This window comes from Alosa alosa, chromosome 4 (genome assembly GCF_017589495.1).
Source record: "Alosa alosa isolate M-15738 ecotype Scorff River chromosome 4, AALO_Geno_1.1, whole genome shotgun sequence".
In the NCBI taxonomy this organism is placed as follows: domain Eukaryota; kingdom Metazoa; phylum Chordata; class Actinopteri; order Clupeiformes; family Clupeidae; genus Alosa; species Alosa alosa.
Window position 1 is genome coordinate 19,727,535 of NC_063192.1, and position 15,425 is coordinate 19,742,959.

At 45.6% G+C, this 15,425-nt stretch overlaps 1 protein-coding gene across 2 annotated transcripts in view; it reads right to left on the bottom strand.

Moving 5' to 3' along the window:
* LOC125293860 overlaps positions 1-15,425 on the bottom strand; it is a 31,550-nt gene that overhangs the window by 5,258 nt on the left and 10,867 nt on the right. For both annotated transcript variants that reach the window (XM_048242045.1, XM_048242044.1), the window contains exons 3-7: positions 12,850-12,912; positions 12,595-12,712; positions 11,582-11,672; positions 4,074-4,152; positions 1,154-2,500 (exon numbers count right to left, since the gene is read on the bottom strand). In XM_048242045.1, the coding sequence (XP_048098002.1) occupies positions 1,154-2,500; positions 4,074-4,152; positions 11,582-11,672; positions 12,595-12,712; positions 12,850-12,912 (1,698 nt within the window). The remainder of the gene's footprint in view (positions 1-1,153; positions 2,501-4,073; positions 4,153-11,581; positions 11,673-12,594; positions 12,713-12,849; positions 12,913-15,425) is intronic.

Sequence of the window (15,425 nt, forward strand, 5' to 3'; positions counted from 1 at the left end):
TGCTTAGCCCCAGGGTGAAAAAAAACACGACCTTAGAGGGTGTGGTAAAAGCAACCAGATTGTGTGAGTGATAAACTGAAGTTGGTTGATTTACTGTCGTAAAGGGAAACTTTGGATATATTCTCAGACACATACAGTACTGTGGAAAAGCCACATGGTGTTTAAGAAACCACATTGAACACTACTCATCAGAATCACTATGTAACAAACTTAAACATCACCACCAAAGGGGAACAGGTGTGGAAATTTAGCTTTAACTATAGTACTGTTCCAAATAAGTCCAAATGTATTGTGTTGCTTATTGAGCTAACCTGTTTATGACTTCCTAAAACTCCAGTAAGGAGGTTGGTATTTACCAATCTCTTCTTCTAAATATGTAAAAAGAACCCAGCCGCATCATGACCTTTTAAAAAGTTCCTTTAAAATTGTTCTTGTTCCCAATATATTGTTACATTTATTTTACATTAATTCTACTTCTCCTGAAAGAATAATGAATGGCATCAAACATAAGAAGCATAAACATTTTCACAGTACTGTGCGTGCTTCGAACATCAGCCTCGGCCTTGATCTTTATAAGCATGAATCACCCCCACCCCTAGCCATAGAATAAAGTCCATGACGTAAAACCAACAGACAGGCAGATATAATTATGAAGTAGTAAAGAAGGGAGGTGTGAACAGCAGGAACTGAGCTGACCTGTAGCATGAAACAGAATCAGGGACATTGAGTCAATGGACTGGAACATCAAGAGATTGAGAGAGAAAATGGACTACGGAAATTATCTATATTAGAACCCAAGAAGAATGAAATGTACAAAAAAAGAAATTAAAATGTATCAAGATTAAAATGTTTTTTTTTCTCCTTTTTTTAATACACGTTGCATGTAAACACCCAATTTCAAAGCAGTTCTGGGTTTATATCCACATACACAAACCACCAGAGAGAAAAAAAAAAAAAAACACACACACACAATCCCTTATATGGACTGCGGGGTTAAGATCAAAGGCATGGTAAGTTTTGATGATGAAAGAGAGCAGACAGGCAACAAACAGATGCAGAGAGATCTACAGATGCAGATATGACAGGTAGGCAGGTCAGGTCGGTCGGTTAGAGTAGGCCGGCCAAGAGGATTGAGCCATGGCGCCAGGGTTACCTGTGTCGGTGGTTCTGTGTGAAGGTGTGGTGTGACTGCCCACTCTCCTCTCCCACACGCCCTCCTCCCCCGAGCTGAACCCATCCTCACCGCCCGGCCCCCAATGCCAGTGCCCCGCTGGCCTGCGCTCGCTGTGGCAGCGCCGAGCTCCCGAGGAGTCCCCCTCCTTCCTGCGCGGGGCCAGCTGGTGCCTTGGGGAGTCGAGGTGGCCTCTGTGCTCTCTGGAGCTCCGGCAGCTCCTTCTGTCCCAGGCTGACTGCTCCCTCAGGCCGGACCCCTCCACCGGCTCTTCTCCACGCTCCTCAGGGATGCAGCGAGAGTTGGAGGTACCGTTCCAGTGGTAGCCGTTGCTACGGCCGTCCCGGAAAGAGTGTCTCTGGCTCCGCCTGGCGTCACCGTGGTAACTGCGCCTGGCAAAGGCGTTCCTTTGCAGGGGTGGAACCTGCTGTTGGCGATTCCAGTTATCGTCACTTGGATAGGTCTGATGGCCCCTGCTTCTGCTGTTAGCCAGCCGTGATTCTCCGTTGTAGGTCACCACACCACCCCTTTCCCTAAAGCCTTCATAACTTCCTTCATACGCCCATCTGCCATCGCTGTGGTAGCTGTTAGAGCGCCTCCTGTCGTCTTTGAAGTGTACATGCTTGTCGCTGCTGTGACTCGAGGCCCAGCTGCCAACGCGCTCCAGCGGCCGAGCCGGTCGCCCATCGCCCGGGGAGCTGTAGCGGACGCTGGCCGAGTGCCTGAGAGCTCGGGGCTCGGACCTCCACCCTCGCTCGTCTCCGTAGCCCGAACTGCTGCGCCGGTCCTCCCCCCGGTCCCCTACGCGGCGGCAGCTCTGGCGGCGCTCGGCGGCATCTTCCTGCTCCTGGCTCCGCACCACCCTCTCCAGCCTGCGGAGGGGCGAGGCAGGCAGCTCATCCTCGGAGCTGCAGCTGACGTAGCCCTGCTCGCTCATGTCCTGCTTGATCAGCCGCAGGGCGTCCGCCCAGCTGCCTGAGAAGGGAGCGCCTGGTGCCACGGTCTCCGCCGGGCCCACCACAGGGGTCGGCCGGCTCCCCCGCCTTGGAGGCCTGTCGTCAGGATACCGGTCATCGGGATACTGGTCATTGGGATACCGGTCATTGGGATACTGGTCATTGGGATACCGGTCATCGGGATACTGGTCATTGGGATACCGGTCAGGCCGGTATTCCGAATCAGAGGGAGGAGAGGGCGATGGGGAAGGCGAGAGGGAGGGAGAGCGTCTGTCTCTGGGTGGGTGCCAGTGGCGTGGGGGCCGGTCATGCTCACAAGCCCAGGCATGATCAGCGTGGGTCGGATATGAGGGAGCAGCTGCACTGGTGCCATCTTTAGTCAAAGCCATAACCATGCAAACACAATACAAAGCAGGAGGGGATGAAGGGGTGGGGGTGAGGTGGGGTTAGCGGTTAGGTGAGGGCAGGTGTTTCACAGATTAGCACAAGGTTCAGTCAAAACATTCAGTAGAAAATGAGAGGTGACACAGCAGTGCAGTCATCATGGTTTAGCAGGGCAGCAAACAACAAAGTGAAAGTTTTCAGGCAGGCATGCTTTAATGCTACTAGTCTATATTTATCTGGATGAAACTGGAAGAGTGAGAATGTAACTGGAATATAAACAACAAACAACAACAACAACAACAACAATATTCTGCAAGCACTTAGCATGGTGTGCAAGAAAGCAAAAGTAAAAAGGAGAGTTAATGGGGCAGGTTACAGAAAGCACCCAAGATACTATGCAAAACCAATGTGTTTAGTAGGCCTACTCAGGTCACCCAAACATATTGCTGGAATTACCCATCTAACATCATACACACATTAAGAAGTTTTTTATTGAAGCTTTACATTTTGTCATCAAAACAAAGATGTGTTTTTTCTTTATTTTTCTTTCAGAAAGTTCACCCCCCTTGAGGAAGAACACGAGGGTGTCAAAGGCAGACACACAAGCATCGCTGACAATCGTCTAGACAACAGGAGGTTTTTTTTTTGGTCGCCTGAGGACAAAGGATCACACCACTCATGTTTTTCCCCCTTCATTCTGCCAGCATTCAAGACAAAACCTCGGTTTAGAGCAGACAACAGCTCTACGATTTGAGGGGCAGATGTTTTAGTTGTACAGGACAGCTGAACAGCTGACTAATTGTGCACAAACTGTCAAGGCATTTTAAAATAATGCTACCGGAATATAATCAGACAATAGAGAACAGAAGACAGAGCAATGATATGTTAACATTGGAGGAACAGAAAACTGCAGACAAAGGAGAAGGAGTTCTGGGGAAACTAGATAGAACATAGAACTGACAGAATCTACTGTGACCTATGAGCATTTATCAAGTCATTCAAGGGCAAAGGTTTATATCAAATGTCAAGTTTAAGCATCTCTTAGTCATCTGATTTGATGACGCTTAAAAAATGCTACGTCAAATGCTACATGATGACTAGATCGCTCAACTCGCTCGCTCGACTTGATCGCTCACTCGACGTGGGTCAGCTTTGAGTCATCCGATAATCACATTTTTGTGATTTTTGTAATGGCCTCATATGACCTGATGAATGCTGAGGATAAAGTTCCCTTGGGTTCAGAATGCACTGGGATGATCGCTGACTGAGGAACTCCTGAGGGAGATCAGCTGTTCTGATGAGTCAGACGGCAGGAGAGCGTGGCGCGTGGCGCGTGGCACTGACGAGCTGAGTCACGCTTTTAATGGAAAGAGCATGTGATGCGAGCACCGTCGATAGAGCTCACACACGTGCGCGCGCACACACACACACACACGCATATACACACACACACACACACACACACACACACACTTCAATGGTCAACACATTTGTTGTCCCCTAGTGGAGTATGCAGTGATGGGAGAGAAGGACCTGTTCTAAGTATAGGAGTGAAAATATACCTCTCCTCGCACTCGAGTGACAGCCGCCCCTCCGTCTGGCGCCTAGTTCTTCCTCTTCCTGTATACGCTTAGCGATTTCCTGTGAGAGAAAAAAAAAAAGAACTAAATACACAGAAAAACGTGTGGTCTGACTGTGAGAACCTCACAGATAAGGAACACGCTCATGAGACATATTATTGGTTAAGAGATTATTTCAGACAAGTCTGGGAGAATCATTTTAAAAAACAGACGCCAACACACAGACTTTTATCTTTTATTTGATTTTCTTCCAGTGACAGTTCCATTTAACAGGTAACATTTTCTTGGCCCTCTTAGCAGCCTTATCTAACATATAAGTGCAGATACAGAGGGGCATGGATAGAAATGCAGTGGAGGTGCACTGAGTTGCTGTCTACAGTGTTTGCACCTGTGTGCGTGTGTGGGCAAGATGAAACTGTTTGCACAGACGAAGCCCACCCAAACTATGAGTACAAGACGAGTAATGTTGAGAGGGTAAGACGTGGGGGGGAGTGTGGGGGCTTGACCAAAACTAACACTCTTAACACTGTTGAGCATCATCTCCACCCTCTCTGTATGTGAATCTTGAACGTCTAGGCTCACAACCCAAAACCCACCCGCGCACTAGCCGTGTCACACGTAACGTCACACTGGGGAATTTCCGAACCATCAAAGGGCCTTGTGGCGGTGGCGCTGCTGCTGCCACCACGCTCCTCTCTCTCACACATCAACCCACCGACATCTCAGACACACAGCTCAAATAGCCTCTAGGTCTGACCTACACGGTTCGCAAAACCCTGAGAGAGAGAGAGAGAGAGAGAGAGAGAGAGAGAGAGAGAGAGAGAGAGAGAGAGAGAGAGAGAGAGAGAGTGTGTGTGTGTGTGTGTGTGTGTGTGGCATGGCTATACACATCTGTGGGTGGTCTTACAGTGATGACTGTGTGTTTTCCACCAAATTTCCACCTGCCTCTGCACTGCTAAAGGCCATTTACTGTAGAAAGCTGTACATGTACTGTAACCCTTCAAACAGGGCAATTCCACCATAATGATATGTTAACTTCAGCTTCATCAGCTTCTTCCAACTTGCACAAAAAGCATATTATGTTTGAGAAACCACCCGTTGGTAGACATGGATTTAGACTAATCCTACACATTTATCTCACACAAGTGATGACAAGCATCAATGAAGACCTCCACTACAAAAAGGCCTAATCCATGTTTGGGAAACTGGTCGACCTACCAGTCATACTACCAGTAAAACGTTTGGACACACCTTCTTGTATGTGGGTCTCTTTTTCTGAGTAGTCTTACATTGTAGAGCAAGACTGAAAACTCAGAACAATGAAATAACACACAAGGTGTTAGTTAGGGATGTTTCATATTTTAGGCTCTTCAAAGCAGCCAACTTCTGCGGTGATGACAGCATTTCATATAATAGTGTTCTCAACAATTGGAACAATTTTCTATAAGTTCTGAAGCAGTTCCCATACATATTGAGCACTTCTAGGCTACTATTCATTCACTCATGTTGATCAAGAAGAGTTTGGCATGACAATCTCATAAAGCTCTCAATGATGTTGATAGTACTGTATGCAAAGAAGTCATAAAGGTAATCAGAGGCTTTGGAACACTTTGAAGGTTTTAATTAATAAAACATACCTTGTTTTCTTGTGTTGAAAAAACTAAATGTGTGTTGTGTATTAGATTCTTCACAACAGCCTTTATTTACCTTCATGACTGCTTTACACAATATCAGTATCACTATAACAAGCTTCATGAGATAGTCATCTGGAATGCTTCTCAATTAACATAAGTGAACATAGTTTTGTTCAGTTTGTTTCAGTTTTCTTTTACAGTGTATAAAAAGTCAGAAAGAGAAAGACATAAATGAGTAGATGTGTCTAAACATTTGACTAGTCGTGTACATGTCTGGGCCTTCATATACCAACAAATGTGTGACTGCAAGCTATGGCCACTGCAGTGATACAGTATCACTGATTGTTTTGGAACAATGTTCAGTGACAACATGAGATGAGATTCTCAGTGTGAAAAAGTGGAAGATGAACGCCAAATACGACGTGTAGTTCCACTCCTATCCACAAGATGTCACTGTGAGATTGCCCTATTTGTACAAAGCCAAACCGCCACTTAAGACCTGCTAAAACCACAAACAGTCATACTAGATATTCCCATCCATGTGGTTTTACAAACAGCTTTCTAGAGATGAAAATATTCTCAAATTCAGATAATAATGGCATACCGGAACACTTTCGGTTCACTACATGAAAACAAAATGCACCGCTCAATTAAAAACAAGCAATAAAATTTACCAGCAGGTTTTGCTTAACTAAGCTCTACAAGCAGTAGAGAAGTCAACATGACTGAATCTGCCCGTGTCTACTGGTCTAATAGCACTGCCATTAGGAGAGGTGCAGCGTTTGAATATGCAAATGTGACCTGCCAGCACAAGGCAGGAGGAAGTGGCTTCCTTACAGCGCGTAATCGGAACCCCCTCAGACGAGCGGCACGCTCCCTACCACACACTGAGATGGAGCACGCCTAGTTCAAAGGCTTTCTTGGGCTCCACACCCGGGGCAATTAGGGAGAGCTGTCAGCGCAGCAGTGATCATGGCTTCATTAGTGAACCTTAGAAGTTCCCACATGTGCCCAGGTGTGACTGGGGGGGGGGGGTCACTCAGCCTTGTGCCAACTTTTTGATGCCATCCTGAGGGGAGTGTGTCTGTAGGTGCCAGCCCCTTAGGTGAGGCAGACTGGCAGTGAGCTGGCAACGGGGCGGGCCGGGCATGGCGGGTACACTGGCAGGCTGATAGGCTGGAGACCAGTTTGGGAGAAGTTGAAAGGAGAGAATACACTGCATATATCTATATTATTATTACTACTATTATAATGTTACTGCTGCTACATTGCACATATCTGTACACGTTGTTCATACATTGTTCATATTACATGGCCATATTTATTCTGCCCTTAAAAAGGTGCCATGTGTAAGAATTGAGGTAAAAATATCCAAAAAATGAGCTACACGCATAAAAAAAATGAGAAGAAATAAAGGCGATGATGTCATTAAAAAAATGACAAGGTATAGTGCTGCAGAGATATCAACCTGAATTAGCATGCTAAATTACTAGCCACAGCCTAACAGTATACGATTTGGTTAGTAGACATTCTCTGGTTCAAGTACGCCCACAAGCCGTGCAAGTTATTCGTGTATTGCAGTTTGGCTGGCGGTTATGTTGCCCGCATACCGCCCCTCATGGCTAAAACTGGTATTATGACACCTGTCGGGCTGTGGCTAGTAATTTAGCATGCTAATTCAGGTTGATATCACATTGCACTTTTCTGCTTTTTCTGCACTTCTGGTTAGATGCAAACTGCATTTCGTTGTCTTTGTACTTGTACTCTGCACAATGACAATAAAGATGAATCTAATCTAATCTAAATTTGTTTTTAAGATACAGCGCATGAGCGGGGTGTGCAGCAGGGGTGGAAATGAAATTTTGAAAATGAGCACATCCACTAGCCAATGGTAGGTTTTTCGTCCAATTCACCAGTCACTCAATATTAAATTATTACTCTGTGTCTGAAATCTACCTGGATGGTGCTCATTTTCATCCCTGGTATGCAGTAGCAGATGGAGAGAGACCAAAGATGTTCAGAGATGGAGTTGATCTTGTATTCCCTCACACCTCTTCTGCCAGCTGGTCCCATTTTTTCGGGCACTTGGCATCCCTGCCCCCTCGATCCTCTAGTCGGCACCGTCCAATGTCTTCACATTAGGACACAAAGCCGGACTGGCGATATGCCACAAAGTCAGCGCCCACCAGCTGAAACCTCCCACTAAAAACAGGCACAAGCTCAGGGCTTTGCCACCAACGTAGTGGAAAAATTGAGCAATGCCAGTATCGCAGGGGGTTTTTTTGACCTCGGCCACCTGTGCAAGAAGCGGCAAACTGTGGGTGCCTTACTGCAGAAAAACAATAACAGTCCTTCTTTCTCCGTCTCTCAAACTCTCTGTTTTTGTGTCTGTTAATCAGTGTCTATCTGTGCGTTGGTCGGTCTCTCGCTCTGTGTTTTTCTAGCTGAAATGACAACATCCTGCTAGCCTACCACCTCAGCACACAATTATCATCTTGAAATGGCAACTGGGCTCTGAAGCATGGCAGGGGTGATTAGAGTTAGATGACACAGCCCAGGTGGCTTCTGGGGACTTAATTAAAAGCCTGCGGAGGGTGCATAAATATTTATACCTCAAAACAGTAAACAGCCACTGATCACACTGGCTTGGTGAGGCTGAATACTGTGGTGTTACGAGGATGCTCCATTGCCCTCAGTGTGGGCAGAAAAGAAAACAATTATCCGTCATCATCAGGTGGGAAGAGGAATTGATGTGGAAGGCTGCGGCCACTGAAGGCCCATTTACGGCTTTTCTTCACATGGTAAGGGTGTGGTTAATTATACGGTGGAGTCTGCCAAAGCCACACATCAATAGTCGGGTCATTAAGGCAGAAAGATTAAATGAGAAAGTGCTCTATGACTATGACCCACAGCTCCTGTTCTCTACCGCCAACAAGGAGCCTGTCTACACAAGCACAACACACTCACATAAATCACAGACTTTTTTTTACATGACATTACAGCTTACAGAAGCTTTTTTTTTCTAAAAAGAGAACACATGTATGAAAGCATGTTCTCTTCTGTGACTAGCAGGCATTTTTCCACCTAGTGTTTCTAACAGTACCTGTGGTTTGTGTGTCTGGTACAGTTGTGACTGATTTGAATAGATGACCCCACCCCCCTTTTATTCATTCAACAGAAGCTTTTTCACCAAAGTGGCTTACACGTCAATTATATTACAAGGGCCACTCTTCCCGGAACAACTTAGGGTTAAGTGCCTTACTCAAGGAAGCCGGGATTTGAACCCACATTTTTTTCAGGCTACTGCATGCTAGCCCAGCACCTTAACCTCACTGCCCTGAGGCAGGCCAACCCAGAGCTCCTGTTCTCTACTGCCAACAAGGAGCCTGTCTACACAAGCACAACACGCTCACATAAAACATACTTTTTTACATGACAGCTTTTTTTCTTTTTAAAGAGAACACATACGAAAGCATGTTCTCCTCTGTGACTAGCAGACATTTTTTCCACCCAGCATTTCTAACAGTACCCAGAGCTGTGGTTTGTGTGGTGGTGGTCTGCAGGTACTGTTTTGACTGATCGGAATAGAGGAGCCCAACATCCTTCAGTGGTGTAGTCTAGTTAGCTGTAGTGGGTATACTGTGTAGCAGCTAGCTGTAGTGGGTATACTGTGATCAACCCCAAATGTTAATACGCACCCTTGCCTATTTTAAGTGGGTATACTGAGATAGTGATGCTTTGAGGTGGGCGTATTATATAGACTACACCACTGATCCTTTGTGAGCATCTGTACACTAGCTCCAGCATTAGCCTCACTTCTGAAGCAGTTAACAAACCACATCACATCAGTAACACCAGTGTCATTTTAGCCAAGTCTCTCGACTCGGCGGTCACATTGCAATGCATTTTGGGCACTTATCGGGCATCAATTTTGGGCAGAGGTGCGCGTGCAGAAGGCATCATGACACCAATCTCGCTCCAGCTGTGAGATCACAAAACATGATTGGCACAATATATTCACAGCTTTTGGCAGCGGAAGAGGCAGAATATGTGTAGATAACTGCCATGTTTGCGTTACAAACAACCCCAAACATTTCTCTGAGAGATTATCAGGTAATCCGGTGTTTTTCACTAGGGAATAAAAACTCACTGCTAAAGACTACACTATATCTGAGTCACTTTTGTGTAAATTCAAGGGATCCGGTCTATATTTGTCCAAACATGCTGGAGTCCACATCATCTGATTGATGAGGAGTGGTTGTGTACTGCCCAGCCCTATAACTACTAGTTCTGATGTGAGTGCCAACACCGTGCCCATCTCAGAAACACTCCTCTCCCAAAAAATGACCTCCACAAACGCTCCTCTATGAATGAGCAAGCCCTGATTTCAAACCATCCTTCAGGAAGACTCCCCAGGCCGTCCGCCAAAGCCGCGACATTTACACAAGCAGAGAAGACGTACAAAAGCAGACAAACGCACAGCTGACAAGTGAAAAGTTTCACTTGCAAATGCCAGCCCTGCCATCTCCTGCATGTTAAACAGGACACCATCCCAGACATTGAGACGGATTCTGCTGTAAAATGCCCACATCTGAAACGCCACACACAGCCTTCTGTGCTGATGGGAGGCAGATGCAGCACAGTGCACAGACAGCTGCAGGGCAAACACACACACACACACACACACACACACACGCCTCTCTTGTGGTTGTAAGGGTCAACGCTGTTGTCTTAAGCATACAAGGGAAGTTTGCTCTGCCAATCCCACTACACTGAGAGCCACTGCAGGCTGACAGCGGTGTTTACACACAGGAAATCTGCTACCAGTGTGTTGTATTAAATAGATGGCAAAGGTCACAACTTCTCTGGTGTGCTAGGTTTACCCTAGTCAAGGTGGTTGGTAGAAGTAGCCTTTGTGTTGACACAGTGTGAAGACTTTGAGTAGGGGGGCCTGAGAATAGGTTAGGCAAGTCCTTACTCACAACACAATAAGCACGCAACGAGTGACAAACAATGACTATGAAGTCAACAGCAGTCCACTAAGCAATTGCTCACTGTGCATCATCCACATACCCAATAATTAAGGTAAAAAATGATGTGTCCCCACTCCCAGGGCATAGACTGATCTTACTAAGCAGGCCAGCTGGATTAGATCTGAGGAGCGTGCTTACCTTGCCTAGGCCCTAAATCACCCTGTCTCAAAACCATGTGCACTGAACCATCAACATCCTGGTCTGAGTTGCGCTTTAAAGGAGAATTCCGGTGTGATATTGACCTAAAGTGTGTTGAAACATGATACCGAGTGTGAACGTATGTCTCATAGCCCATCTCGGCTTGTCCCCAGCACTCCAAAATCTGGCGCTAGTTAGCCGATCATGTTTCAATACACTTTAGGTCAATATCACACCGGAATTCTCCTTTAAGAGCAGGGAGTCCAGCAGCCAAAACAATGACCAAGCACTCTGACTGGAACCAAAGGGGTTGTTTATGGTGTGAAGCACATAGATAGATAGATAGATAGATAGATAGATACTTTATTGATCCCCAGGGGAAATTAAGATTGTAATGGTCTGACGTGCATTTTAAAGCAATGGTTTCTTTTTGCCTATGTGACCTTCTTTGATGCTTGTGTGTGTGTGTGTGTGTGTGTGTGTGTGTGAGAGTGTGGGCGGGTGTTCCAGCTGTGGGAGTAAAACAGACTGCACTGGTTCTTTGTAAGTAATCCCATAATGTTCCATGTAGCAGAGCGTCAAAGGAATGACAGGGTGAAGCGTTGCGGTTCAATAAGCCCCTTTAAAACCACAGTGGGATCAGGAGGCTGGCTGTGTGTGTGTGTGTGTGTGTGTGTGTGTGTACCTGGTCCTCCTCCTCCCTGCGGCGGGCCTCCTCTGCACACCTCTGCAGCTCCTCCTGGACGATGCGTGCATACTCAGAGTCCTGCTCCTCTCTATCAGCACACACACACACACAGAATTTTTCACACTTCTGTCAGAGGCAGAAAACACAGAATAAAGGCCCATTCACACCAAGAATGATAACGATAACTACAAATATCGTTCTTGTATATGAATGACGACGTTCACACATAAACTATAACGATAACGACATGAAGAACAATATAGCTGGGGATCACTTTCAGAGCGATTTTCAGAACGATAAAAAGCTAATAGCAATGAGACCCCATCAAATTTTAACCACCACATTCATTAACACAAGGAGAGACTTTGTTTATCGTTGTTCAGTGTGAACGCTTTTATCGTAATAGTTATGGTTATCGTTCTTGGTGTGAATAGGCCTTAAGAGCTACAAAGGGAAAACATCACTGCAAATACTATTCATAATGACTCATTACAGTGTTTGGTTATAAATTGCTATCACTTAGACCCATCAGAACAGGGAGATTGTGCTTAGTTGACATATGCATGGTTACACAGGGACATTCTTGAGTGGGTGAATTTACTTTGATGTTCACAGCCAGACGTTGATTAAGGGCAAATGTGTAGGCTGAGATTAAAAGTCCTCACCACTCAAAATGACAGAAAAAGAAAAAAACATCTACATATGCAGTTCTTCATCGGACTCTTATTTGGGCTGTCTGACTGATGGAGTGTCAAGGAAATGAAGAGGGAAAACACTGTGTATAGCTCTAAATCACTGAGGTGTTTGCTTTGGTTTCCTTTGGTTTATGTGTCTCATTATACCCTGGCGAGTGGAGACAGCAGAGAATTACACAGACTGATGTAAAAATCTGCATCTAAGCATTTTGATTAGATCTGTGCCATTATCATTTTGAGGACTTGGCCCGGTGTGTGACCAGGGCCCATGTGTGTGTGTGTGTGTGTGTGTGTGTGTGCTTTCTCTCCCCTCACCGCTGGCGAGAGAGGTGGTGCAGCTGGTGCCGTTCCTCATCCTGCAGCCGGCGGGCGATCCGGATATCCCTCTGCACCAGCTGGTTCTTCTGCACGTTGGCACTGTAGTACTGCTCAACTGCAATAAACACACACACACACACACGTACGTATGTTATACATATGTTGAGCCTTAGCTTAGCTAAAGCTCAAAGAAAGTCATAAAGGACATAAATATGCCACTCATTTCCAGCACAGCTTAAAGTAAGGACTTACTTTCCTGCTCTTGTAAGTTGTGTGCCAATGCCCCATCTTCCAGAACAGCGAAAGACTGGCACACTGGAGAGAGAGAGAGAGAGAGAGAGAGAGAGAGAGAGAGAGAGAGAGAGAGAGAGAGAGAGAGAGAGAGAGAGAGAGAGAGAGAGAGAGAGAGAGAGAGAGAGAGAATGGAAATTAAACAGCAGCAGTATTTCCGAGCCAGTCGCAGAAACCTCAACATGCATCAGGCCGCAGATCAAAGAACGGTGAGCATGGCGACGGAAATTGCTGATCTCATCATCACTCCCTCTCTCCCATTCATCTTGCCTCAGCAGGGGGTTGAGAGATGACTGGCCTTCTCTCAGTGGGGGGGGCAATGAATTACAGTGGCCTCACTCACACAGACATTGGTTCAGACAGCATCGCCGGCGTAGCAGAGGGGGGAGTGAAAATCAAATCCATCAAAACCACCGGCAAACCACAGCTTTGAGAAAACTTAAGGGTGCGTAACGCGAGGAAGAGTGATTGGGGGAGGTGATATTGTTTGTCAGACAACCCCCCCCCTTCCTTCAATGCTGAGCTTGCGAAATAGCACTGGTGGTTGACAATACTGTTCCAGTCAGACTTGTTGCCACAGGATATAGAAAAACACACTGGAGCTTGTGGAGGATGCACTGCTTTTTGACAGAATGTTTATAAACCGTTTTTTGTACCTTTAAATAATGTTTCCAAAATCGTTTCAGTGGTTCATCAACTCGTAACAGGGTGAACAACACTTCTGCAGTCGCTTCCCGACCCTCTAGCGGCTATAGAGGTGTATATACAAGTTTGCAAGATCGGGTAGCGGATCTGTACTATAGTTCGATGGAATGAGACATAAGAAACTACAAATTTGACTTGCTTCTGATGTTGCAATACATCATACTTTTATAAAATCATGCAACATACTCTACCTTGTCTGTAGGGTTGCAAAGGGGCGGAAAATTTCCGGTAAATTTCCGGAAACCTTCCGGAAACTTACCATGGAAAGTTAAGCTGGGGAATTTTGGAAATATTCCAAATTGGAAACTTTAATGGAATTAAAGGTAATTATGGGAATTAATTGGAATTTATGGTAATTAACTGTAAATTTTGGGTAATTCATACAAACTGTTTCATATATAAACAAACATTTTGTTTCGTAATAAGCAATTTGATTTGAATGTTTGTATTTTCGCTTAGCTTAGCATACAAAGTTAACTAGCATGCTAGCGGTAATCCCATTCTCTGCCTATTGTTTACTAGCATGCTAAACTAGCAACACTGAACTGCCCAAGATACACCACACCACTCAACAACAAAATCCGATTTGTTGGAACCTTTTTTTCCCATGCACATGAACGCACCATAGGCTAGACATAAAGGAAACCTATGCTAATTGCTGTGTGCATGTGACTGACTGATGTGCAGGGTACAAATTCAACTGAAATTGCATTAAATCAGGTTGTTTTAACGATTATTATGCAGGGGTTTTGTCCACTACATTTAAGTTCCCTGTTATAGACTAACTTTCCATATTAAAAATTCCCAGTTTATTCCCGTTTATTCCCATAGAAAGTTTCCAACTTTGAAAATTCCCGGAATTTTGCAACCCTACTTGTCTGTGGACATCGTTATTTACAAAGCCGGTGCTGGATAAACAAATTGCGTGCGACAGAGGAAAAGTGCTTTGGTGTAGCTTTAAATGCCAGCAAACTTTTGGCTTGTGTGTGGCTGGTACTATTGTGGACCGATCAAATGTATAATGTTTAGACACAAGTGTAAACCTCTACATGGCAATTTCAACTGTTTGTGAGCACCTGTCTGTGAGCCCCTACATCCTAGCTCAAGCAGAAGCTTCCCTTCACAAGCAGTTGCTCTCCATCACGTTAGTAACGTTCATCAAGCCAGCAGACACAAACGGGAGGATGTCCTCTGGTGACCTGGTGTGTGTAAAGCGGATTTTTGAATACTGTTGAAAACACTGCTGCCTAAGGCCTGCCAGTCCTCATGATCGTATGCATCTGGCATCCCGACCTCCCTGAGAAATCCCTGAGAAATATAAGCACTTACCAGAAATCCCTCAGCCCCCCCCGTCGGACATCACCATGGCCTCTCGAGGACTTAAGTGTAGGGTGGAAGGAATGTTATGTGAGTATGTCTCTTTCCGTCGAAACTGTACGAAACTACGCAGACTGCTGCTACTTCTGCCAGACTTCCCAGGAACAAAGTAATGATGGGGTGAGAGGAGCTGTGAGAGCACTAGGCTGGGTCACACTGCAACACCAGGCCAGAGGGCCACGCTGGGACACTACACAACAACCCAGCGCTGTTCCCATACCAACATGAGGACATGCCCAAACAACTGGGTTCCAAGCAACACTCTCTGAGAGTGGATGTGCTAATGTACTTTGATGATTTCAACAGAGGTTGCACCGTTTGGCAAAAACAAGCATATTGGTTCAAAACTGCTGGACAGAATTACATGCAACAGGATATTCTCTGAGGTCATGCAACAGTCCCTGAATGTGAATGTGCTAATGGAATGCCTGATGATTTCAATAGAGGTTGTGCAT